A 27,597-nucleotide genomic window follows, 5' to 3' on the forward strand; every position below is an offset into this window, starting at 1 on the left:
CCAGTTATGGAGATTCTAGATTCCTCACCAGTTGTTTTCTAGCATGAGCAAGAAATGATCTGACTCTAGTAAAGGAAATGGTCTTTGACTGGATGGATCAGCCTTTCCCTGACCTGGGTAAAAATCAGGTAGAGCTGAGCTGTGTGGGACTTCTTCCACTGCTTGCCTACTTTGGGTTTCTTCCAACAATGTTTAGTTGCTCTTCTTTCCATGTGCTGGCTTTTGTGAGTGCTGGTCCTATGGGCCTACCATTCCCCCGACTCTTTGCTCCTATCTCCCTCAGCTCCCTCATAAAGGAAGGAGACGTGGGCAGGCAGCTGGAGAGAAGATACAACCTGCTCTGGGCAGCTGGGGTCAGGGTCCCTGGAGCCTGCTGGAGCATGCATTGGTCACCTTGTCAAGGTGTGCGCTCATGTTTCTGTGTATGACAGTTCCTACTTTGCAACTGGGATCCTACTCCTCCATTTGCTCACTGAGCATCCTTGAGCCCTCTCAACCCCCCAGCTGTGGAATCCAGCTGTCCCAGAACACTCATAAAATTCCAGTTTTGAGAATTTTTCAACTGAGCACGACCTTGGTCGAAGTATGTTGTTGGGTTTGGTTTTTTTTCACAGAAACATCTTTTTACTCCTTTCCTGTATTGCGGAGCAGGTAGAGTGTTTGATTGTGTTACGAAACGCCTGGGCTGGGCCGCTTGCATTTTGCTGCAAACGTGGCTGAGCGTGGAGGGAGAACGTCCAAAAAAGCTGAGATCAGAAATCAGCAGGTCTTGTTTTAACAAGCCAGTTGAATTCGTTACAGGCTTTTTGCTGAGCGTGCAAGCAGAAACAAAGCAGAAAGAACTTCAGCGCCCAAGTGGTGCAACTGCTCTCAGCTCTACAGGTCAGGATGATTAAACCTGCTAGACTGAAATCTGAAGAAGCAAATGGGACACCTTCGGCTCTCTTTATGAACGTCTAACAACAATTTTTCCCACATTCTGGTGGACAAAAAACAAATCGCTGCATCTGGTGCAGCGTATGGCCTAAAAAGCACGATTTTGTGTATATGGCCTCAATTCTAGCATTTTGTTAGAGGTTTAACTAACTCCATAATTAATACCTAAGCTTCTGATGGTGCCGCCATTAGAGATGTTGGACTCATTTGACTGCTGTAGTAGTGATGCATATTAACGATTAGAGGACCTCTCGGTTCCCTCCCGGTGCCAATGCAGATAATGAGAAGCCTACTACTACCTATTGCTGTAAATATTTATACATCTTCCAGCTCTACAGCAAGCCCAAGGATAATGAAAGTAGATTCTGTTTCCCTCTTCTAAGTGTCTTTATGCTTATCATTTAAGCAAAATTTTGGCTTCTTCTTCCATATTCGTCTGCTTTTTATATTCAGATACTGTCCCAGGGATCTACCAGTCTCCTGAGGCAGAGCAGCAAAGGAGAACAATGTTCTAAAGTTTTTAATTAGTTGGATTTTCTTCCAGTTGCTAACATATCCTGTCACATCTGCATCTGTTTTGTATCTTATCACAGAAGTACAGACAATATGGCTGGAAAGGACCTTGAGAGGTCATTGTCCCTGCAGCGATGATCACTGACATCTGATTTCTGATGCGTATCTGCATAACCTGCTCTTGACAACTTGCAAGTAGCTATTTCCCAATCTCTCTGAGATTTTTTTTTCTAATGAGAAATAATCTTTCTTGCTGCAGTTGAAGTCTATTATTTCTTGTTCTGTCATCACTGAATGTTTATTCCTTTACTTTTTGCAGCAGCTGCCTGAGAATTTTGGGTAATACTAAGTATCCCCTCAGTTCTCTTATCTCTGTTTAACAACCTTCCTTCTTCAAAGCCCAAGTCCTCCAGGTGCCTGATCCTTCCTTTTGCCTTTTTCTGAACTCCACTGACAAACGTTGTAAGATGGGCTTCTCTACCTTGCTGCTTCTTCATTACTGTCAATGCTTAGCATGCTATTCAGTAATGACCAGCAAAAAAGAAGTTTCAATATGTCTTTGTGGCTGGTCCTTTTGCAGAAGCCAGTTTAAAATATACTTTTATTCTGAGATATTTAAAACCAGCTTATGAGGATAGTCACAGTCTTTGGCTTTGTTTTCTGAGCCATCCTTCTGGCAGAAATACAACAACATTTGTGCATAAGCAGCTCCGAAAGTCTTCCATGTACTGTCCTGCAAATAGGAGGAAAGGCAAATGATGACCCATTTATGTGTAGAAGGAGAAGCAGGTTCTTCGTGAGGGAATTGCGCAGGATTTGGAGAGATGGGTTTCCAAATGAGGCCTTAATGGTCCTAAGCAGAGAGATTCGGGGGTTGCTATAGGCAGGCACGCGAGACATTGCTTTGAAGCTGTATGAACAGAATGCTGGATGCTCAGTCTAACCTCAGCTGGTTAGAAATGCCCAAACACTACCTGGAACTGTTTCTCTGTGAGCAGAATATTTCCTTTTGTCACCAGAAAGAAAGCAGAAGCTTCTGCTAGCCCCATGCCTGTACTCCTGATATATGCAATGCACCTGGTGAAGGCTGAGCCCTTAACTAAATCAATCACCTGGGAGAAATGCTGAAAGCATCCCCAAATCCTATATCATGGTATCTCTTCTCTGTAAGCATCTGCTTATCTCCTGCATTCCTCTGCCTATGCTGACAGCTTTTATTGCTGAGAATTCGGCAGACATGTTCATCTTTTCCAGTGTGCCTTATCTGCTGCCTGGACACAGGGCTAACATCCTTGTGCCGTGGAGGTTTTAGATGTTGTTTTCACTAAATAAACTTTTATGAAGCGTGAAGCTGCAGCTGACATCATAGGTTTGGATCCAGCACTGTTATCAAGATAAAGAGGTTATTATGCACACACGGTGTGAAGCAATCTTTACAGTCAGAAGTGTCTGAATCATAGATGATTATGGCTGGAAAGGGCTTCCACAGATCAGCCATTCCACCTCCCACCCAAACACTGAATAAACTCTACCTACAACTTCCCTGGCAGATAGTCGTCTAGTCGCTTGTTAAAAGTCTCCCATGACGAAGCTTTCCACAGATTTCCTCAGGCAATTTATTCCAGTGCTTGACTATACTCGCTCATTTTCCTCACGTATAATTTGGACAGGACTAATGTGTAACTTTTCTTTAGACAAGAAAGGAGCATGATCAGAGATAAGTAATATTTCTACCTAGCTCTAGTAGAACTGCAATAAAAGAGAAAAACACTTAAAAATCTTGAAAGACCTAACCCAGAGGGACTTGTGTAGATACATACGTGGATCCGAGCACGGCAGCAGCGAACTTGTCAGGGAGCTATGTAAATTAGGTGGCTGGAAGTGCTGAGGTCTGACATTTATCTTAAGTTTCTCCCTCTCTGGACTCTAAGGTGTCTTACTCAGCGCTATGAAGTGATGCTTCCCTCCATGCAGGTTTCACATCTCTGAGCCTTCACCTGGAGCCTCTCCTTTGGTGGCAGAGGCAGAGCTCACTCCTTTTCTTCAACATAGATTGGCGGGAGGAACAAACTCTCTTAATAAATCACTCAGTTGTGGAGCACTCTTGCGAGATGAGAAAAATTGGGTTTAATGTCCTCTTTTGTCTAACGAGTCCAGGCTCATAACTTGCACTAAGGTGCCTTGCCCGCAGAAGGCTCGCAGTTTTCCCCTGTTGCAATGCCCTGCTTGATGTGAAAAAAGTTTCATTGCACTGGAAAGCAAGACTGTGATTTTTAGCCTTGCAATTAGGTGCTCACGTTGAAGCTTGGAACAGGGGGTTTGGGCCTGGCCACAAGGATTGCATCAATATTTTATGCAATATTTGTTTCATGCAAAATGCGTACACAAACTTTGGCTGAAAGAGCAGGCGTCACCCTCCAGCCCCAACTGCTTTTCTCGGGAATCCTGCTCACTTTCCGTGACTCACTGAACATTTCACTTTTCCACACCGTGGAACAAGTTCAGCAGGTGAAGCGGAGCCTACCCTGCCCTCGGTTACACACCCTTTGTGAGGTGAGCAACGGCAGTTTGGATCCTCTCCCACAAAGAGAAGAACTGAACCCTGTAACCCACTTCTTGGTGCTTGCTGTAGAGCATTCAACATTTTCCATCCAGCTGCATTTTGAAGGAAAGCAGCAGCTTCCACTGTACTTCACGTGGACCCAAATTTGGGAGCTCAGGGTGACCTTGCTGGCCCGCAAGGCAGGCAGGGGAGTGTCTGGGGAGATTTAGACAAGGGAGGGCAGGGGCTGAGCTGTGCACTGCCGCCCCAATGGGCCCAGAAATGGAGTTGCTGCAAGAGTGAGGAGGTCATGCCAGAAACCCCCATCCCTTCATGGTGAAGTACTCACAAACAAAGATCTTGAGGGTCCCAACTGGAAATAGGTGGATTAAAATTTAGGTGGCCTTCCCAAGAACATGCAGGGAATCTACAGATCTGAAAACTTCCCATGTCACGGTGCTGTGAGGTAGTTCCCCAATTAAACTTAGTCCTCTTACACCAGTAATGTGTTAAGGGATGTTGACTGCTTTTAAAATTGTTATCCTGCATCTTAGAGACCAGGGCACCAATTAATTAACATAACCTTCTTGCTACTATTCATCAAATAATTTTTATCTAGTTATAGTAGTTTACTACAAACTTTTCCCCGGGGAGTTTCACACTGTGGTGTGCTGAGTAAGTTGAGGATGCACCTTTCTAATTCAGCCATTCAGGAGTATTTTAGTGCCCAACTCCCACAGAGTCTGTTATCTCTCTTGTTTTAATTTCAGATGTGGTTAAGTTAATTCTGGAAAATTAATTAACAACCAGTAGAGAGAATTTGAGATTGAAAGCAGCTTGCATAAATGTGGACAAAAGAAAGAGAATTCATAATTAAAAGGTGAAGAAAAAGGGAGACCAGCAAAACAAAACAGTAGACCTCAAGAAGGTAGATTTGACTCAATTCAGGTAATGCATCCCTAAAATTTCATGGGAAGCCAAGGAGAGGGAAGGGTAAACTAAGGAGAATGGCTGTCACTCAGAAAGGAATAATATGAAGGACAGATACAGATAAATTCAGACAGGACACAGAGGGAGCTTGTCTCTCTGTCATTTCATCGCTGTCCTCAAATGCAAGAGGAAAAAGAAAAGGGAAAGGAGGTCATACGAATAGTTACAGGAAAAGAAGAACGAGTGTGAGCAATTATAGACAGAATCTAAAACACCAAGGCATAAAAGAAGATGCAACTTGTTAAAAAAAAATGGCAAATAACAAGAAATTCAGCTACAAACAGCCTTTGTAAGGGAAGAGCCAGGCAAGAGGAAGGCCTCTGCTTCACTTGCTAAACAGCTCGGTGTGGAGAAGGCCAAAACATTCAGTTCTTTCTTTTGCTCAGCTTTCCATAAAAAGTTCAATGACTAGCAAATCTATAATAATTAGTACCTGCCAAAAAAGTGCAAGATTTCAGCCTGGAATAGAGGAAGGATTGGGTAGGGAGATCTCAGAAGGTAAAATTCTTAGAGGTTTGATGTTTCAGTGTGGCTGATAAATTGCCCAGTATGATATTTAAAGACAGGCTGAAACAACCTCAGTGGAGAACATACGGGAGAGGAACAGGCGTTCAGGAAAAACACCTGCCTTTAGGAGAGAGGGAGAGAATTGGAGAGGAAATAGGGAATAACGGGCCTTACTGACAACATTTGAAAAACTAAATGTAAGTATCTGGATGTGAAAGAAATTCTGGTACTTGCCAACATAGATGTCAAGAGCAAATGACATCAATTCAACTGCGTTTTCTTCTTCAAAAGGGTAATTGCTCTTATGGTTAGGGAAGAAGCAGTGTGCCATCTGTGATGACTTTAATAGGGGCTTTTGACGCTCCTTGTCGATGCTCTCACAAGGGTGTTAAGGAGGCGCAGGTAGGATGAAAATAGTAGAAAAGTACAAAGAAAACTTAATTTTTCCATGATTTTTTGTCAAAATGGAAGGACTGGGGTTTCTGTAAGGCCCTTATTTAGGTTCAACTCTGCTAAGTTTTCTACTCGATGTAAGAGTAGATCAGTCAGGGATGCACAATTCTAGTTGACCCTGACTCTTCTCTCCCTCCCGTTTTGCTGTGATTAAAGGTATTCAAAGAAAAAAATTCTGACTGCAAATGCAATAAAAACCCTATCTTTTCTGCCTTTAACAAGAGGAGAACTCTTCCCATTGGTTTGTGCAGTCAGGCGCTTACACAGCTTCAACAATCAAAGCCTCCACCCCATCAAATGTTAGCGATGTTTGTGAAGATCACAATTTATCTGTATCTTTTATCTTTGTTTCTAACAGCTGTAATCATAATTAAATTCTAACATTGCTGTTGTGGTTCATGTTAAAGCTTCTTGCTTTGCAGTGGCGTAGCTGAGACACTGATCAGTCTCTGGAGCTGTTAATTAAAGGATGAACATTCATTGCAGAGAACTATAATAAAATGTGTTTGTTGTGGGAGACTGAGCGCTAAACGGAAACGCAGGCATTTATCAAGAGAAGCAGTAGCAACATGGAGAAAATCATTCCAATGAGTGAACGTGACAAAACACGATTATTAAAAAGAAATGCCGGCGTTGCCTCCTCAGGCTCAACATGTGCACTGCTTCCCACTGGGGCAGAGGGCTCTGCACCAGCAACGCCCTGGACTCTGCATGTCCTGATGTCAACAGCCGTAAAGGCGGCCTGCTTGGAAGGGTGAAAATTACTGAGCAAAAGAAAATGTCCTGATGAAAAATACTGACAGAGAAAGACCTGCCAGCCTGGAACTGCGAGCCGGGGGACTAGGCCTGGGAACCACAAACACCCTTGGCATCTTTGAAGTACAGTTGTGTAGCTAGAAACCAGAGATAACCTGAGATACCATCGATAAGCCCCAAAATAAGAAACTGTAACAGCAACTTATCATCTGAAAAAGCGGAAACAATCTGGGAAAATAAAATGGTTCTAAAAGAACAGAAAACAGCATCATCTGTTGGCTGTTATGGTAAAAAATCTAAATTGACAGCATCTATTGGCTACTTGAGGTGATGATGTCCTGCACCCTCTTATGCCTCTTTGATCTAAGAGGAACCTAATTTTTATCCAAAATTAAGCCTCTCTCTCTGAAAACTTCCCATGCTGCACGTACGTTTCCTTTCCTAAACAGGTTGAATCCCACACAAACTTTCCACGAGCACTGGGATGCTCACTGGGGACGCCCGTCTGACTCTAGGCTTGGTGATGCAGATCATCTCCTAAGTGAGACTCTGTCTATTTCTCTTATCGGACTCCCTTTGGGCCCAGTTTTGGGGGTTTGTCCTCCCACCTCTGGGATGGTTGGGTCCCCCTCTGAGATCAGTTCATCCTCTCCTTTGCCATGGTTTGTCCCCTTCTGAAATCTGTCTAATTCACATGATACCAGTCAGTATTATATACCCATATAGGCAATCTAGCATAAATACACCTGCTGCTATATTGCTGATAAATTGCTTCACTAATAACGTTTGTAGTAACCTGTAATAGCACATACCTCCTTGGTGGTTGCTATGCAATTGGTTGCTGCTGTTATTAACTGCTGCCATTCTAATGATTGATACTGTATTATTGATAGCTGATCATCATATGTAATAGCTTGATATAAGTACATATTCACTTTATTAATCATAGGCATACTTCCTATTGGTGATTTTTGTGCTATTTGTGTAACTTCTTTACTTTGAGTGTGGCAGAGCACTGGAACGGGCTGCCCAGAGAGGTGGTGGAGTCTCCGTCTCTGGAGACATTCAAAACCCGCCTGGACGCGTTCCTGTGCAACCTGCTCTAGGTGACCCTGCTCTGGCAGGGGGTTGGACTAGATGATCTCCAGAGGTCCTTTTCAACCCACACAATTCTGTGACTCTGTGGTTCTGTAATCTGTAATAAAGTAGAGAAATTCAGAGGGTAAAAGCTTCCATGTCCTTGTGTATTACGGAGTCCTAAAAACCATGGTCATGATTTCTGTCCACCCGTAAGCTGGGTAGCCTTTTAGGTCATGACATATTCCCAGGCATATGCTTAGCTTCCCTAAGTGTGCTCCACGACGGCATTAGGAATACAAGTGAACCTAAAGGTAAGCAAGCGACAAAATGTTTTGCTGGATGTACATGAAGCTGTAAAAATCAATAGCATCCCACCAACAGACGGGATCACGTAGGAGGTTCAAGGAAAGGAAAATACACCTGCATTAATCAAATGGCTTCTCATCCACTAAAGACGTTGGAAAATAGACTGCTCTCTTCATTCAGATCTGTGGTGTCGAAGAAGCAGACAGTGATTCGAACACTCGTCCCCCCAGAAGCTGGCGTAAAAGGGACTGTTCACCAGTGCCGCCTGCTCCTCTGCGACACGGTGTTGGTGGTCACTGCTAAAAGTGGAGGCTCAGTGATGTAAAGCATTTAGGTGGTGTTGAGCGGAAAATATTCGGCACCAGGTCTCCCAGCCTAGCCACGGAAAAAGCAAATTGTTTGGTACAAGTTAAATTAGTATTTACCAAGTTAAAGTTTAAAAATTTAAACTTCATCATACATTAATTTACACAGGAATTTGAGCTTCTCCAAACCAGTTTTGTTTCGATGTGTGTGGACATTGGCTAGGTAATAAGTATGTATAATATGGAGGTACGTGGATTTTAGCGAGTAACATAATATTTTCTCATGACGCTACCAGGAGTCATTTCTGTGGCTCGTGAATCATGACTTACAGTTCCAGCATGAAATCAGTGGAGTTACACATAGAACCACCTTGCCCTTCTAGTTTCCTCCCTATTTAGCTCAAATTACACCAACTACAATCTGGTTTAATATGACAAAGTACCTGCTGGATGTCTCTTCAGGCCCACCTACGGACCTGCTGTGAACGTGTCTGCTTTAAAGAGCCAGAGAACTAAGAACCAAAATAAAACCAAACCAAGCACACTCTGGAAGCTTTAGTTTACCCAAACATCTTCCCTCTGGTGGAAAGCTCTTTCAAAATGTCCTCTCTATCATTAGCTTGCAAGATCTCTGCCACCATAAGACAGCCCTCCCTTGCATGTCCCTTTCAAAAATAAACGCATCCTGTCTTTAATGGTATTTCAGTCTGAGTTCATGAAGTTCGCGTTGTCCCTGAAGTTGTTGACAGAAGACATTACAACAGGCAGGGTGGGAGTGGAGTTGCAGTTACTGTACTGCATTTGGAAATGCTAGGGACTAATTTCACAGACTGGAATGGAAGAGTCACACATCCCAGACATTGCCTCCACTTGTCATCTTGCGTATCTTGGAAGATGTGAAGTGGAGAGGGCGGAAAAGCCTTCAAATGAAAAAAAAACTTTAATGATTAAGCTCAGGTAAAGATGAATACAGCAGAAAATTTGATATGTGATTAATATAATGAAATTTCCTCTCCAAAACAATTGTTCCATATATTGTATTTTCTTTTCCCTGCAAGTGGAAAGAAAGAAGTCTGTCATGGCTTCCCAGTTTTCAGGAACAATATAATTACTGAACTTTCCCATAGCATCTGTTTTCTAGGAGTGAAGATGACAGCGTGACACCAAGGAGGTACTGACTGAGTGAGGCTGGGCCACATCCCGTCCAAACCTGGGGATTGGAGCCCCCCTGCTGGTACTGGACACCCAGCCATGGTGGCCATGGACAGAGAAGCTACTGAAGCATCTGTGGCATGGTGAAATGTAGGCGTGTAGGTCTCCACATTCATTCCCTCACAGATCTAACTCCCACCGGAGGCACCTAATCACTCTTATTACTGCATTATTCGTCTTGAGAACTCCCCAGGTGCCCAGAGGGTGCCCAGTTCTCCCAGCACACTTGCCTGGCAACACGGGGACCAGACTCTACAGAATATGCATTTGTGGCCACCACCTTCTTTTGAAGTTTAAAGACCAACATGTACTTTTACGGTCTTTTTTTTCCTCACTTCTTGAAGTTGTGTCACTCTGAAGGGGAAGACAGGAGGGTGCCCTAGCCAAAAGAAATCAGCACTACAGTGAAGAGCGCACTTACCCGAGAGAGGGAAGGAGGCTGTGATTTCTCTCTCTGCTTCCCATTGTTTGTATATTTTGTCTGTAATTCTTTCATTTAAAATGCACAGCAGTTCTTGGACCAGGAACTGGAACCAAAGGCTCTCCATTTCACGGCCATGTGTGCAGCCCACCTAGCAAACTACTCCCCTGAAGTCTTGCTTGCTTGCTCTCTAGTCCAATGAACCTCAAATTCTTCTTTGGTAGTCAGGAGACTCTCCAAGAACGGAGGTGTGAGCTTCCTCAAGCAGAGAAGGAACTAAATGTGGACTCCTGTGAGCTGTGAGCGTGCTCTGCCTCCTGCACTAGGTAGGTGCCTTTGTCTCTGGCCATGCGAAAATACAGTTTCTGCTCCAGTACCATAATAAGAAGAGGAGGACCACAACAAACCTCCCACCCTGTGCACTCCTAGCTATCAGCCACTTTCAGCTCAAGAACTTCCTGAGATTTATAATATATTTTCTGTGATTTATATTTAACAGCTCTCGGTGAATTTCATTTCACTGGCAACTTCAGTCTCCGCTACATCCTTTTTTGAGGTCCAGTTTTAAATTTCTGCTAGGAATAGGATCCAAGACACATTGTCATTCTTCAGCTCTGCCTACTGATTAATTTAAAAACTTCCAGCTGAAGACTTCTCTGTTTTGAGGACTGCCTAGTTCTCCATGTTTATCACACAGGAAAACTAAGCAATTAACTCTCTATTCTGGATTTCCAAGGAGACATAATCAGCATGATTTCAGTCGAGGTGTATTGAAGGTTGCAACGAAAACTTCAGGAAGAAGAAGAAATAAATACTAGTAAGAGAGCCTGCTGAACTGGAGGGACTAACTTCAGTATAGTGTAGGGCTGGCTTTTCCTAAAACGTCAAGTATTAGTTGGCAGGTACACAAGGGGCAGAAAGAAATACTTCCGATAGAGCCCACTAGTTACTCGTTTTCCACAATATTTAAATAAAAGATAGGAGAAATTAACCAAACAGGAGTGCGCATTAGTGGAAAACATATTTTCTCTCTTAATGGATTCAGTTGACCGAATAGCAGTGTTTTTCAGTGTCAGAAACACAAATGGCTGTTGATGGGAATCATTATGCCTGGGTTTGCACTTCCTTTCAGTAAAAACTGCTATTAAGGTCTAAGTGCCTACAGAAATAAAGCTTTTACCCACCCCCCGCTATGACAGTTTATCATTATGAATTCCATTTCAACATAGTGAGCCAAACAAGGTGCACCGATGAAGTGGGATACAATTTACTTTTACACAGCTAATACATTGCTAATTACACCTGAACAAATATTGAAACAGGAATTTCTAACAACATTAACCATTAATCTATTTTAAATGTGTTTCGCTGGAGGACTGTTCAGAACTGTAATCACAATTTCAAGTATAATGAAGCAGAAATAAAGGGAGTTTTTATTACTTTTAGCTGTCAGTAGTGAGGTGAAAACAGTAAGTATTTTTTAGCTGTTTTCCTACAAGAAGCCAATGCAAACATCCACTAACATGGAGGTTGCTGCCATTAATAATAAATAAAGTCATCCTGATGACCTCATAGACCCAAATTAACTTTTTTAATTCTGGAAAAGCTATAGAAAATTGAAAATCTCTACAAAGGCTTTCTATATGGCTCTATAGAAAATCTATATAGATGTCACCCTGCCTGTTCATCATAAGAGCTGGAAAAGAATAACCTTTGTAAAACTAGAAAAATTCCTTGGAGGTACTAACATGAGCTGGCCCCAAGCTAGGGCCTCGTGTCCCTTTTGCAGCTACTTGCCGTGGTTGGCCTTCTCTGGCCAGCCCCTCTCCTACCTTCCCTAAGATCACACACCCCACGTATTCCCCGGGTCGACACGTCTCCTCAGCTGGGACTCCCTTCCTGCAGCTATTTGTTCTCAGCCAAGGTCCCCACTGCCAGAAACAGCATTTAGAGCTTTTCTTGGAGAGATATGGAGACGTATTTCTCCTTTTGCTACTCGCTAGTAGGAAGCAGAGTACCTTGGGGCCTGCCCAACAGCCTGTGCAGATGTGCTTGGCGGGTTGCTAACGCTGGGCATGTTCTGGACGACGTGCTCTAGCAGGGCATCTCCAGACGTATTACAGGGAGGGCAGGAAAGTCTTTTCCTGAGAACACTGCTGAGGCAATCCTTAATCATCCACGCTGACATAAATAGTGAGCTTTTGTCAGTAACGCATTGGCACTTAATCTCTAGGTGACTACTTCCTGGGCAAGGTCACAGAGAAACTTTTTATAAGACGCAGCACACGGTCCTGTGAAATAATGATATAAAGGGATGAGTTACCTCCCCACGCTTGAACAAGTTCTGAAAAATATCGTCTCAATAGGCTAAACTGTGTAGGGAACAACACAGACACAGCTGGTAAAGTTCCTTTACGTCATCAGAGGTTATTTGGAGGGAAAACACTGGGCTTGTGTTCCCTTTGGAAAATAAAACATTTACGTCTCAAAGATCATAAAGGGCGGCTCGTTTGTGTCTGGGTTTGTGGTCCCAGGGCTGTTGTATCTGCACGCAGATTGATGTGTGCTTGCCCAGAATATTATCTGTTGGGTTAAAAAAAAGGCTTCTAAAAGCCATGTCCTAATTTATTACAGCAAAAATCTAGGGGAAATGACTACAGCCTTAAATGAAGTATAATCTGATCATTTGCATGGCTTTTATATTATTTTAGAGTTCAGATTCATGCTCTTGTGATAGATACCACACTCTTCAATATACTTGCATTGAAAAGGAGGGAATGTTAATGCTGCTGACACAAGTCCTGTTTCAAATTTCTTGTCAAGTCACAGAAACGCAGAGCCCGAGTCCTCAGAAAGTTGTGGTATAATCCTTCCGGATAATTCTCAGATACGCTCTTAGTTGTATCCAACAATAATTACAGAGAGCAGAAGGAGGATGGGAGGGAGGAGCGGAAAAGGGAACCTTGTCTATAAAAAAAAAAGAACCTGGACCTTCTGGTGTTTTCTTGGCTCCGGCTGCCATCTACTGTTCCGTCGGGCTCGGTGAGGCGCACGGCTTATTTTGAGCCTGCGCGAATCTTTCCCGAGACTGAAACTCCACCTGTGTAGACAGGCAGGATAAACAGTACAGAAACACCTCTCCAAGGGACGGCAGAGGAGGAAGATTTAACGCCGCCGGACGAGGAAGAGCTCCTATGAAATTAGTTCTCAAGTCTTTGGAGGTAGCATCACTTCTTCTGAAGTAACTGCTTTACGTGGTTTTAAGTGCGGTCTCTAAGTGAGCCAAGGACAGACGTAACAAAATATAAACCTTGATCTTCCACTGCATAAAAAGGGGGTGGGCTTCTGTTCGTCACTGCTGCTGCGGTACAGTAGTTGCTGTTGTATTTTTCGCTTCTTTTCCTTTCACTTCAAAGGGCGTATAGAAGGCCTGATTCCTAACTAAAGCAACACTGGGGCGGGGAGAATCGTCTCGGTGTAAAAATCATCAGCACAACTGTGCAAACCAAGAGCAAGTGTGACACACAATGTGTAAACTCAAGCTGATGCAGCAGTCATCAACATAGGCTACAAGCTTCTGGAACAGGATGTACATACACCATTATTTTTGGCATCTTACTAGCTCGAATTGTGCTAGGAAATTTCTTCTCTGCTGTGGGAGATCTAATCCAGCCTCCTCAAACAGGCAAGAGTGTGTTGCACATGGCTTTGAAGTGTGGCAGGTTTTGTTTGCCCTGCTGTTGCAGCAGGCAGCCAGCGGAGAGTGGGCACGTTGCAGAAGCTCTTACTGATCTTTGAGAAGCTGCGGATCTTTGTGTGAAGTCGTACAAACTGAAAAGTAATGTGACAGACCACATTCACTGCCACTTTTGATGCAGGACAAGCAGTAATCCAGAGATCGAATGGATTATGTTGTCCAGGAGATCTGGCTGACTCTGGCTGAGACTCTTGTGGTGTCACATCACTGACAACGTCCTTCTGATGCCTGGAGTTTGTGCAAACAAAGGAAGCCATGCCAACTACTGTAGATGCAAAACCAATGTGCTGTTGGAAAGTTGCCTGTCGGCACTTTAGCAACAGGATCAGGCTTGAGAAGCAATTACTTCACTCACAGGTAATGAATAGAGCGGAATTAGCAGCTGGCTTTGAGAGGGTGGGAAGCAGCTCAGGAAAAGACAGAGATGTGCCTTATTCATATGGAGGTGACAGATTCTCATCTTATATCTAATCAGAATGTCTAGTTCACACCTAGGCACGAGGCTATGCAGAATTAAAACCATAGCTTTGGGTCACAGCTATTAAGAGGAATAGTCCCTATTTCTTTGGGGTGGGGGAGGATTTTCTGCAGGGCTGCTCACCAGGGCTGGACAAGAGCCTGAAGCCTTTTATGACTTTGTCTTTGGCAAAATTTCATGCCGGGAAAAGCTCTAAAGGATTGAATCTACTGCAACACCCTCCTTTGAAGGAGCAAAGCTGTGCAGGTTTTCATAGAAAATAATCACAAACTATCAGCAAGTCAATAAATGGAGAGGATTAGTGAACAGGGATGATAGCCAGGATGGTAGGCTAAGGCTACCTCCCCCTTTTTATACATATCAGTGCTAAAATCAGTATTACTTATTTTGTAGTACTGATTATTTTAGTCTTGGGCTAAAAATCGGTACCTCTACTGTGAAGACCTTTGCTAAGAACAGCAGTCGGCTCTGTAGCAACATAGCGATGATGTTGACCGTTCAGTCAAACTCTTAAAGTAAAGGTGAAGGGACTGGTTAAATTTGGCCCTGTGGTCCTTTAATTTCCAGTAGCATTTCTTGTAATTTTTCACTTCCTCCAGTTGCTGAATCTGTCCGCCTGCTCTCCTCCTTCTAGCACTTGCAAGTTTTGAGTGTCCTTTACTCAAGAGTTGAGATTCAAACCACAGTAGAATTTGCCAGCTGAAGTCACGAGTTCACTAAAAAGCTACGCAAGAAGGTTTCCTGTATACTGGACTGTTGATGTCTTCTTGAGGGATATTCGTGATCTTAATTTGAGTCTTATGATCTTAATTAAAGTCTATCTGTGCAATCTGTGGTAACAGGAACGGATTGAGCAATCCTTTCTGATTGTCTCATTGCCGAGCAAAAGCTATCTTGTAAATATATAACTTTATTTTAAATTATAACAAAATCTAAGATTATTATCTATCTGTCACTCCATCTTTCAAAGCAACAAACCCAGGTATTTTACTGTTTTGAACATTGAGAGGCTACCCCTCATATATAATCTCTCAAAAGCATTTTGATTACACAGCAATCAACTTCTCTGTTTTACTACAAAAAACACTACAAAAATTTGGCAAAATTGCAAGCTAGCATAGAACCAAAAAGAAAATGCCTTTATACTTAAGAATTACATTTTGTTGTCCTTTCACATACCAAAAAAAGTGGCCACATACTAGATGAAGTGTTATCTGAGAAGGTAATATTTAGCAAAGTAGCAAACAATGGGGATTTCTGATCCCCCTGAAAGGGAGACTGAAATTAAAAAGAAATCAGACAATTGATAAAAGCTGACATTTATAGAGTAAAAAAAATTAGGCTGGTCTCCAACACAAATAGAGTGAGAGGGCCAAGATGGGAAATTCATATAAATTTTTCATGGAAGGGCATTATTAGGAAAGCTAACAGTGAGAAAGCCACATGCTTCAACCCACTGATGGGCCTCCAAAACAAATCACAGGCAAGATAATCCATAGTTTGAGCTCTAAGGTTGGAGATGATTAATGCACCATGATCTCATTGGAAGGTGTTGGAATATTCACTCTAAAAGCCTACTGCAGGTGTATACATAATCTCACCTAAGGGCACAACCGTTTCTGATCTACATACATCAGAGGCCAAGAAGAAAAAGTGTTCAACTTGGAGAAAGTGTGAAGCCCACAAATCCAGCTTGTTGGGACCCAGCATTGTACTCGGATGAACACTGAGAAAGGAAGCACATCTGAAGCCACTGCTGCTAAAGCACATTTATTTCGAATGTGTTCTCCCATCTCAAGTATTTTTTATACACGTCTCCATTTCACAATAAATCAGTTTTAAGAAGTTATGCAGAATTTGTTATACAAAAGCCACAGAAATCATCATAGAATGGCTTGGGTTGGAAGGGACCTTACAGATCATCTAGTTCCAACCGCCCTGCCACGGGCAGGGACACCTCCTGCTAGACCAGGTTACTTGAAGCCCCAAATGGTACAGCAGACATACTTCTCAAGAAATAATGATGATCCCACATCAGTTACAGTGAAATGCTTAAAAAGTTTCTATCCTTGTCAACGGGAATTTAAAAAGAAAAATTAATGTACGTCTGGCTTTTTGACAAGACTTTTAAATGTCATTAACATTAATCATCTGGCATTAGATACAACATCAAATTAAATATTTCTGCAAAATCTGCAAAAATCACTGATACAAAAGACTGAAATTTATAATAAGAGATCTGTTGAAACTTCAAGACAGAGAACACTGTTTTCCAAAATAAAAACAGTGGGACAGCAGTAAAAAAAGTCAGGTTTTCCAGAGCATTGCGGTGTCTTGACCAGATCACCAATGAGACAGCTTTCTTTAGGAAGCTTCAGACACAGAAAAACCCTTCTAAAAACTTAGATAAGTTAAATCTTTTTTTTAAAGTGCATTAATTATTTGAACAGTACACTGATACTTTTAACAATCTTCAATACAAAAATTCAAAGAACCAGTATAGTTTTCGAAATTTAGAACAACTGACACCAAGAATAAAATTACTAATCTTTCTTAGATTTATAAACCCTTTAGGTTTAGATACGTCTCTTCTTTTGTGCCTCTACACTCTATAACACAATGGAAACCTGATCCTGGTTGGTCAGTGCTTTTATAATTTACAGAAAATGAAGTAAAAAATCTGGACTATGGGTTTATTTTTTTTGTGAGCTGAGTTACTGAAAACTCTCTTGGATTTTAATGATTCCTTAGACTTTGAAACACACTCATCCATGGAGAAACCTAAGCAAAATTAACAGGAATTGTAACTGCCAAGAATAAGATAGAGGACCTAGGATCAGCTGATTCCAATAGTCAAATGCAAATCATAACTTCATCTCAATTTAGAGCAAGTCCATTTAGTGATAGAAGTTGTGCTCAGAACTTATTTCTGGGAGATGCACGTATTTTCTGGCACAAAACGTATTATTTTTGCAACTGTAATAAATCTGCAAGTGTACTGACCACATAAAAGGCTAAAGAAGAGAATGCGTTTACCTACCATAAGAACGGCAGAATGACGACTACAAAACCAATGACAGCTAAGTAATAAAAACTTTAAATTAGAGCCAAACTACAAGCAACAAAAAAGTTTGGAAATATGTGAACACCTCTACAAAAACTGTGACCAGGTAAGGAAATGGATACAGTGATAACACTGAAGAAGACAACAGATGGGCTAGAGAAAGACTGGATAAACAGTAATGTCTTCATCTTTTTTGGATTCAGGATCAGATGTGATGATGTGGTGTTAAGACAGTGAATTTTGTTTTGTCACTTACATAACTAGAGATTTTTACTTATCTATACATCAGAGTCTTTTTGCTATGCCTTCCAGTGCAGTATAAAACTTGAAAATACTAACTGTATATATTTGCTTCTTTTTATAGATCTTTATGTAATCATGATGTTGAATAAAATACTTAACAGTAAAAGCTTACTTAGAATGTTGGTCCAATCTCAAAACACTACTTAACAGTCACACCAGTGCTGAAAGACTACCATCTATTTATCTATCTTTTTATCAGGTTCAAGGTGTAGAACAACGACCACATGGGAGTATGAGACAACATTGTATAGTTACATTGAAGGTGTAGTTTTGTTATTCAGTTAGTTGCATCATCCCTTTTCAGAGGAATTATCTGAAGTGCTTTGGCTATTCTCTCTCCTATAGCTCGACTACTTGCTGCAATTATTCTTCGAGACATCAAATCAAATGGTCCACCTAGAAATCAAAGCAAGCAAAATAACTAGATTATATCTAGAGAAAACTGAAAGTTGGTAAGAAAATAAGTGTTGAAAAAAACAAGTGTAAATGATACATTGCTATTTAGGACCAAGTTTTGCCTCTAGATAAAAATGCATTTAACACAACAGGTATCTCATATGAGCTACATTTTACACTCCTCAGTGTATGTTTACTGTCTTTTTTTCAGTCTTCCAGGTGCTCAACCAAGGGAGTAAAGGTTATCTTGTAGCTTAAAAACATAGAATTGACTCTCTCTTTGTCCATTAACCGGATAGAAACTCTGTTCAGTAGTGGTAACTTGGAAAGAGGACTGAAAAACCTCTTTGCCTTCTCATTTCAGCTATGTTTTGCTCCCAATTAGCTACTTAAAAGGACAAGAGAGTATCATGCATGCCCGTGTATTTACCTGATACGTCTAGCAGTACACCGCCTGCTTCGGTAATAATGATTCCGGCCCCTGCCATATCCCAGCAGTGAATCCCCATTTCATAATAGGCATCGGCTCCACCCGTTGCCACAAGGCACATGTTCACAGCTGCTGTACCAACGGCTCTAATCCTAAAGGAGACATAATTGTTTTTTTAGTTGAGAACAGTTCGTAAGAACGTCAAAATGTCTGTGTACACTGTACAGAGAACACAGAAGCGTCATACGCAAAGTGAACTGAGCCTGAGAAAATAAGATGGAACGCTGCAGTGAAACAAATGAAAAATTGGGAATAAAGTTTTGCTTAAGTAGCTTGAAGAGCTCTCTGAATATAGCAGATTACCAGAAATTACATTTATGAATTCTGTTAACCAATTTTGTTTTAGAGTGGAAATAAATCTTAAACAGCTTCTTAACCTAAAACATATTATGGAAGATATCTACCTGTGAAACAATAACAGATATTCTACTTTGCTTTTTAATCATCAGTACATAAAACTGTAACTGATGGCAGCTAAATTACTGCAAGAAGCAACTTATATCAACTCCGATCTCCATTTATTCTTCACAAATAAAATACCAGAGTTGAACTGACAATGTACCTAAAATGTATTCTCTACTCTACAATTCAGCATATATTCTTTAATGACAGCAGAAGACTTACTGATAGTAGAAAAAAACCTACATGTGAAGTGTCAAAACAAGAATTCTGAGAATTTCAGCATAAAACTAAAAGCCCTTTGAGATTGGAAACATGAGTAGGGTTGAGTTACAAGAAACTGTCTACTGAAACCACCTTTAGACATGAAATGGTTTGCGGAAATGTTGGCTTTGGCTTATCTAGAGGAGAGGAAGCAGGGAATGTAACCAAAATAAGAGCAGTTTATGGACAATTTCAACTACTTCGACAAATTAAAAAAAAAAGTTATGATGCTGAAAGAGAAAAGGGAGGTCTACTTTTGTCTTCTGATATATATAAAAAACCCAGCAATTATTTTCATTGCTACAAGGAAAGGAAACTAAGAACTGTAATACAGCTTCTGTTAATCCAGTTTTACCCCTAGTGTGTTTCTGGGAAAAAAAAAAGGCACAGAATTGTATTTCTTTTTTTTAACTAATACAATACATTTTAGTCCTACAAAAGCAAACATGCTTTACTTCTCAATACTGATTGTTAGGGGTCTCTTATATATGTCCCAGCTTGAAAAAGTTAAACACACTTAAGAGTTTCTCTGCAGAAGCTACTATACAAAAACATTTAAATCATGTTTCACATTTAAAGTGTCAAATGTAATGCAACCAATCCTTCCTGAAAATGATCTTATTTACATATTTACAGTACATATTAACATATATCAGTAAATATAAGAAGTAGGAAATATCTTACCCGTGAATAGGAATACTGAGAAGTCTTTCCATGTTAGAAAGAATTATTTTTATAGTCTCTGGATCACGATTTGATCCCAATTCTGTTACTAAAAGGGATTTTGTAATGTCTGGAAAAGAAAAAAACCCTCACTTTTCCAACAGTACAACTTATACAATAATAATAATTAGCAGAGTTTACATCATTGCTTTCTTATTAGACTGATTAAAAGGTATTTTAATATAAATATTACATATATTGAATGTATACAAATTTGTTCTTACATGGAAAATGGCAGGGAAAAAATAAAATACAACGAACAAAGCACAGTCAATTGTGCATATACATTAATCGATGTCATTAGTAAATAAAATTCTATTGCTATCAAAAATTAGAACAGTTCTCAGATCTTTAAAGGTGACGCTTTAAGTGTGGATTTTACTTCACATAGGGTAGTAAGTATACAAGAGAGATACTGATTTAAACAAATAGTTCACACCTGGAAGAAGCTGAATTGTTTGGTAGATTTATTACAGACTCTAAAGAACAATCACAGATGGATTACAGACATACAGGGAATTAAAAACAAACAAGCACACACCGCACAGGGAATAAAATCTTCAATTGCTGAGTCCTGTTTTTGCAAAGATCACAAGCATGTTAAATGCATTAAAGAGAACATAAAAGTTGTTTCCCAAAACTGAACAACCCATGGCCAAAAAAAGTCTGTCTTTGCAAAACAAAACTATGAGCTAAAAACAGAAATATATCCAGGTCTAAAACTGTTGATGCCTCATTTTCAAAATAAATGTAATTACTGGAAATAAGATACTCAGTTCAACTTACCTTCTTGGCCTGATACTTTAAGTTTTTGACCATTGCAAAATGCACCTTTTCCTTTTCTGGCAGTATACATTTTGTCTTCTATACAACTATACACAATTCCAAACTCTATCTGCAAGAAAAAGTAAAGATACCTTGAGGTTTTTTTCCCTTTCTTCCTATTTACTGTGAAAATACAGATCTTAGTTATAACTAGCATCAAGGAATTAATTTGGTTTTGATTGATTAGATATTAAGTAATAAAAAGTATACCTTTTTGTTTACAACAAAGCCAATTGAAACTGCCACAAATGGAAACCTACAAAACAAAACATTTCACTAATTTATAGCGAGATACTGTGCTTCTTTCATTACCACGCTTACTCTTAATAAAAACAATATTCAGTTAAACGTAATGTATATTTCAAAAAGAAACTTGGCACTGTATAGGAAATAATAGTTTTCTGGAATTTGCACAATTTACTATGAAAATAGACCCTAGAACACCAATTAACATTTAAAATACAAACTTTTTCACCCACTGAAACTAAGCCTGTTACAGCTTAGTGACTGTCATTTTATAGCCAAAGAATACAAGCAAGCCTCTACGCTACTAACCTTTCTCAGGAGGAACATGCCGGTCTCATCAAAAGCAGCAAGTCACCTCTCCCCCCACCTCCACCTTCTCCACCAAAGCAACGAGAAAGACAGATATTGAAGTGAGAAGGAAGAACGTAGGGGGAAGAGTGAAGGCAGTGGGAGTATATAGGACATGGTGGGCTGCATCTCAGTCTAAGTTTTTAATGATCAACCAGTTAATTTTTTTTATAATTGTTTTTTTACTTTTCAAAATTTGCAGTTCCAAAACATTTGCCTTAATAATGATCTGCAAAAAATACAGACGACTTTTAATTCTGTAAATCCAGCAGAATGGGTTCTTTTTTTACAGCTTTTTGAACATGTCATTTAGCAGGATTCAGCAGCTGTTTAAAGCCGTGGTGCAAATAGCAGCAGCCATTTCAAAATTAGAATAAAGTACGTTCATAAAAAGCTCATCAGGACCAAAATCTGTCATGTTTCAAAGACAGAAGGAATAGGCAGTCGGCACTAAACTGAAACTCCCCTCCTTACCCTGGTACAAAATACCACTAAACAATCACTGGTGATATTCTGTTTATTTTCACAGTAGCAGCTCCTAAATCTTAATGAATTTGAAATTTCTTAGAAATCAACACCTCTGAAGATGCTACAACTCCTAATTCTAAATCCTGTTGCTTTACTGTTAAAATCTGTCCACCTATCTTTGGCACCTCTGCCAAAGGCTGCTGACTCCTGCTATACAGTACAGGCCTCTCATGGAACAACTGCTGTTGGTTACAGACTGAGACTATTATAATACTTACAGAAATACTAAAATGATTACAAAAACTGCCCAATAGCTCTCAATAAATGCAAATAACAATTTGAAATTATTAACAAGTTCACAGTATCTCTTTTAAGGCAATTTAAAAAGTGACAAAACCTTACTTTCATGGAACTGGAGAAAGAAAAAAGGTAATCAGTTGAAGTTGCTAACATAAAAAAAAAAAAAGAAAGGTGGACCTGTGCACGAAGTTGGTAGTTCCGTCAATAGGGTCTATAATCCACGTGGGGTTATCTGTCAAAATGCTGCCCTCTCCAGCTGCAACAGATTCTTCTCCGATGAAGCTGAAGTAGCAAACGCATTTAAAAGATACAAAGAAAGCATTTAAAAGTTCTGAATTACAAGTGTCCTTGAAATGAAAAAATCTTAAAGTGAGATGCAGGTTTTTGCACCATCAGTGATCATATGGAAAAAGTAGAGAAATACACAATTTATCTGGAAAGCACTAACCACATCTGACCAAGTCTGCAACAATATTTATGATGTCAGAGATAATCACAGTACATGGGGAAAGAACTTTATGTAAGTAACTTTATGTTTTAACATCGAAGTTTTCATCATTTCTTCCAGTAACAGCATCATCAAATTTCAGTCAGAATACTTGTAGCTATTTACACCTTTCAGTTTATTTGTACTATACACCACTACTTTTTAGCTTGTGTTTTAACTGACGAAAGCCTTTCTGGTCATATCCCTCTGGTTAGACCACTGCATTAACTGTTAAATTTGTAGTCTGATTTCAATCCAAATGTGACAAAAAGTTGTTAGTCTCAAAACTGTTTAGTTTTACAAGCATTACAAAAATGGTAACATGGTAAAGGGATGAAATCCAAACCAGAGCTCCTCCTGAAGAAGATGGCAGAGTTACATGCTCAACCATAATACTAACCCAAAGGAATACACAAGGCACAGTGCTACAGGAACCCAAATTTCAGTTTTTGCTGCTAATGGAAGTATTTGTTTTGAACTGCAAAATTACTGGGATGACTCTAAGTGGGTGGAATTATCTTCTATGCCTTTTGCATGTTAAAGTTAATCGCATATTACTCAACCTATGAAAAGTATGCATCAAACACATGCTTTCCTCCACAAACACGTAAAATGAGGAGAACTGCTGAGAGTAAATAAATAAGGCCCCTTTAATATTGATTAGGAGTTTTATGATTAACTATGGAAGTGAAGATGATTGTTCAGAAAGAAACACCGTGTTTCCAAAAAGCAGCAGATCTTCACAAAGAAAAGAGAGAGACTGCATCGTTATTTAGGCGGATGAGTAATTCGTTAGAAAGACAAATTCAGCACCAGTATGTCTAATGCGATATCAATTATCTAATATAAAAAGAAGCTAAAATATTCTACGATGTTTATCAAGGTCATTCTGTAAGTCTGTATGCTTGCACTAATTTGGTTAGGTTACTGACATTTTGTATCACTGCAGTTGTTTCAATTCTATGCACATTTATTGCATTTCACATATAGGGCTACAATAAGAAAATGCAAGAAAAATTAGCAAACCCACTTTAAGGAAACTGTATTAAGTTTCAGCCATTATGCCAGGTATCTTGGGGACACCTTTGATTCTCCAACACAAATAACCAATATGTTATTTACAGCTGGCTCAACTCAAAGTGCCTTTCAGCATAAGTCCCGAGCAAGGCTAAACTCATGTCAGTAGACCCTGGAGACACCTTGTTTTGTTACTACAGCCCTGGGCAAAACTTCAGCCCACTACTACTCTAAAATACTTAACATACTGAGGGCAAGGGAGAATTCTGTAACTTTCCAGCATGCTAATTGTAATGAAATTTTACCAAGCAAAATCACAACCTTTCTGTTTTCTTCTTCTAGTCACCTCTCGCCTTCCCCTATCAAAAGTGTATTGGTAGGAACCCATACCTGTGAGAAGGATACTTTTCTTTTATCAAAGAAATAATGAAGTTTTCTACTTTTTGATCAGTTTCTGTCACTAGATCTACCGGCGAACTTTTAGTCATAACAGATATTTCTTCTTTGAGTGCTCCACGGATTATCTGTTAACAAAAGGGGGGAAAATTTTTTTTTCTTCATTAACAGTATGGAAAATAGTAGTTTTCCCAGAAACCTGAGCATCATTTTTACTGAAATTTTCTATACTGTACATACAAAACACAAATACAAAAAATGACAAAACCTGGATTTAACCGCAGGAGCTGGGGCCTACCCTTGCATCTATCTTCAGTCCCTACTCAATACAAACTTTTACATGACCTTAAATCTAAGTACTACAAGAAGATCCACTGGTACATAAAACTAAGCTCTATTTTCCTAGGACAAGTTTTATATTTATAAATTTAAATGCCAGAATTGAACAAAACACTTAAGACTGAGCTTAAGTCAGCTATTTTTAGCCAGACCCTGCATTTATGATCTTAAAACAATCAGAGTCAGCTTAAGCAAGAATCCATGCCTCACAGCCCACAGAATTATTTTACTATTACTTAGGAGATTTTGAGGGAAGACTTTAATGAGGTCACTGCAGGGACGATGTTCTGCAGGTTCTGCAGCTCCAGGGGACAGAATTTGTACATGTGCCACAGCAATAGCCTTCAAATGTACCAAGCAGAACTACCAAGAACTGAACATTTAATAACCACTCTTATGCTGAGGCTCTGCCAAGCTGTGCAAACTCTGTCATGTTTTAAGCCTTCTTAGATCACAAATGGGCAAAATACCAATACTGCAAGGGATGCTTCTTATTTACAGAAGTAAAACAGTCTTCATAAAGAGAACACGATATGATTATCCTGTACCAACAAGTCACTGTACAAAGTTGACTGAGGAGTTCGTAAGAAAGACTGTCAACAGCTTTCAGGTGGTAAAATAATAAGATATACGGGTGCAGTTTAAGAGGTGCTCATTGTTTACCACACTTCAGAATTTATTTATTTTTTTTAATCAAAGTTAAGAAACAAAAGTTAATCCTTGTTCTTTAATCAGACTCTGGTACAAAGAAAGGTGCAAAGTTGTTTTCTTAAATTAACCAAGCTGTAAGCATGAAAGACAGTCCAATCTTGAACCTGAACATCACTGAATGATTCTGCTAATTTATATTTTTGATAAAATACTCCTTAGGAGAATATACAATATCAAAGCTCCTTTAAAAGCTCTATACATACTAGACTCAATAAATAAAGTTAGTATTTATAAATAGGTTATACTTACCTCTCCAGCTTTCCTTGCTAAAGCAACTGCATAATCCATACATTCTTGCCAAGGGTCTGCCATCTTTTCTTAGATATACAGCCTATGAAAAGGACAGATTAACACAAACATTATTATGGCTATTTTTTTACAAGTTCTGATTTTCTGCCCCCCTTGTTCTGGACTGCACTGTTTTCTCCTTGATGGAATATGGAAGTTTGTCCTATCCTCTACTCTGAAAAAACTAACTTAGAGAGTATTAATATTAGTCTAAGTTACCAGATCTTTTTCCCACATTTTGTGATTACCAAAAAGGCATAACGTAAAAACATTAACAAGTACAGAGCCTCAGTCTTGAAAGGTACATGGATAAACAAAATTCTACATTTAGACACTGACCTCAATATACATAAAGGCTTTGAAAAACAAATAGTGTGGTTACACACAGGCACATTCACAAATACAGCGTACAGCTCAAGGCCTTTTTGCTTAAAAATACTAGAATCTTCACTGTAATTTATTGCAGAAACTGTTGACATACACCTTAGTCTATTTTTAAGTATGGTTTAAATGACTTTGAATATCTTAAATTAGAAGACTAGAATCTTAAACGCCAAATCTGTCCTTTCTGTATTTTAGTCCTCTGTGCTTTGTTCTAGGGGTTTACTCCAAACAGAAATATGAAATGGTTTTGATTCTACATGAGACAGTTACAAGATCCCTGTCATTTAAAAGCATTTTCTACATTCTTAAGTATTATGAAGCAATACTAGCCACCTCATCTTCCATGCATCTCTACTTTCACGAGGAATGCAAAATACAAATCAGCATATTATACGTTATTTCTGATACACCCTTAACAGACCACAAATTCATTCAAAGATGTAATGGTATTCTGAATTTTGGAAGTCTGTTTCATTTTTGAGACCTATCCCTTTCAGAAGCCTTCTGGGTATCTCCTACTAAAGTGAGCTAGTTTTTAAGTGATGACGTGGGTAGCAGTTTTCTAACACTTGCAGATTCACAAAGATTAGGTAAATTATAAAAAAAACATCACTGAGACAGTATAAAAAAACCCCAAACCCTGTGCAATTAACACAATCCAGAAGTCTCCACTCCAAGCATCCTGATCTAACTGTCCTTGCCTTCTTCAGCCTTGGTCCTTAACAGAGAGAGATGGCTACAAAAGCTAGGTAGAACGCAAAGGGTATGAAGCTTCAATTATGTTGATAACGTTCTTTACTTATCATAGCAGGCAAAGTACAGATTCTGTTAAATAAACACAGAAATAACTTTGTCAGAACACAGAACTGGGTACAGACAGAACAGATCCAGGTATGCGTCTACAAACAGACAAAGAATTGGCACTAGGTAAAAGTTACTCTGTTATCCACAAACGACTGGTAGTACTGGTGGAACCTTAAGTACATTTTAGACTCACAGAATGTGTTGGGCTGGAAGGGACCTTTAAAGGCCATTTTACATCATTTACATCTAAACCCTCTAAGTTACTAAAACAGTAACTCCAGAACAAACATTCTAGTTAAATACCAGCACCTACACTGACTGGGAAAAGTGGGTTTTTTTGCCCCAGCTATGTTTTGTCGTCTCCGGGTGCCCCATGACGAGTTTGTCCCGCAATCCCAGGCCATGCATTCAGAGTAAAGGTTTGGAACCCGGGCTGAAGGGCGGCCCACATAACGCGGCCGGAGCGACAGCACCTCCCGCGGCCACCGGGGGGCTGTGTGGCCCTGTCAGCGCTGACAAGGCCACACAGCCCCCCGGGGCAGCGGCGCATTCCCTTCATGATACCCCGAAATGGCGGCTGAGGAAAGAGGAAGAGGCTCACCGCGATCCACCGCTGTAACCGCCGCTGCCTCCCCTCTCGCTGAGGCGCGCAGCCCCGTCAGTGCGCAGGCGCCGGGGAAAGAGGCCGTTAACTCCGCCCCCTCCCGCCGCTGCGCCTGCGCGGAGGGCGGCGAGAAGGGGCATGGTCGCTGCCCGCGGCGCGTGAGGTAACGGTCGCCGGGCGGGGTTGCCTCAGCGCCTGCACCGTTCAAAATTGCAGTTAAGGTCTTAAAATTAGCCTTTAACGTCGACTTCTTTTTATTAATTGGGCGTGGCAGGGTGAAGATGCGGAGAACGCGGTTGGCGTTTTCCTGGGTTTGTAGCTGGCGAGGACGCCGCTGTTGACAACGAGACCGGGTTATACAGGGTGTGGAAAAAAGTATAAAGGCCCGTGAAAAAGAACGTGAACGTCACTCGGCACAAGAAGGACGGACGTGGATGTGTTGGAGCGGGTCCAGAGGAGGGCCGCAAAGACGACCCAAGGGCTGG

At 40.4% G+C, this 27,597-nt stretch overlaps 1 protein-coding gene across 1 annotated transcript; it reads right to left on the reverse strand.

The window, feature by feature from the left end:
* Positions 1-16,001: 16,001 nt before the first annotated feature.
* IMPA1 (inositol monophosphatase 1) lies at positions 16,002-27,230 on the reverse strand. Its single transcript, XM_063327117.1, has 9 exons — positions 27,110-27,230; positions 25,282-25,363; positions 23,977-24,110; positions 22,260-22,364; positions 20,931-20,976; positions 20,682-20,790; positions 19,857-19,965; positions 18,450-18,601; positions 16,002-18,019 (listed from the first exon to the last, which is right to left on the reverse strand). The coding sequence occupies exons 2-9, from the start codon at positions 25,342-25,344 to the stop codon at positions 17,901-17,903; spliced, it is 837 nt and encodes a 278-aa protein (XP_063183187.1). The 5' UTR covers positions 25,345-25,363; positions 27,110-27,230; the 3' UTR covers positions 16,002-17,900.
* Between the last annotated feature and the right edge of the window lie 367 nt (positions 27,231-27,597).

Source organism: Chroicocephalus ridibundus, chromosome 2 (assembly GCF_963924245.1).
Source record: "Chroicocephalus ridibundus chromosome 2, bChrRid1.1, whole genome shotgun sequence".
NCBI lineage: Eukaryota > Metazoa > Chordata > Aves > Charadriiformes > Laridae > Chroicocephalus > Chroicocephalus ridibundus.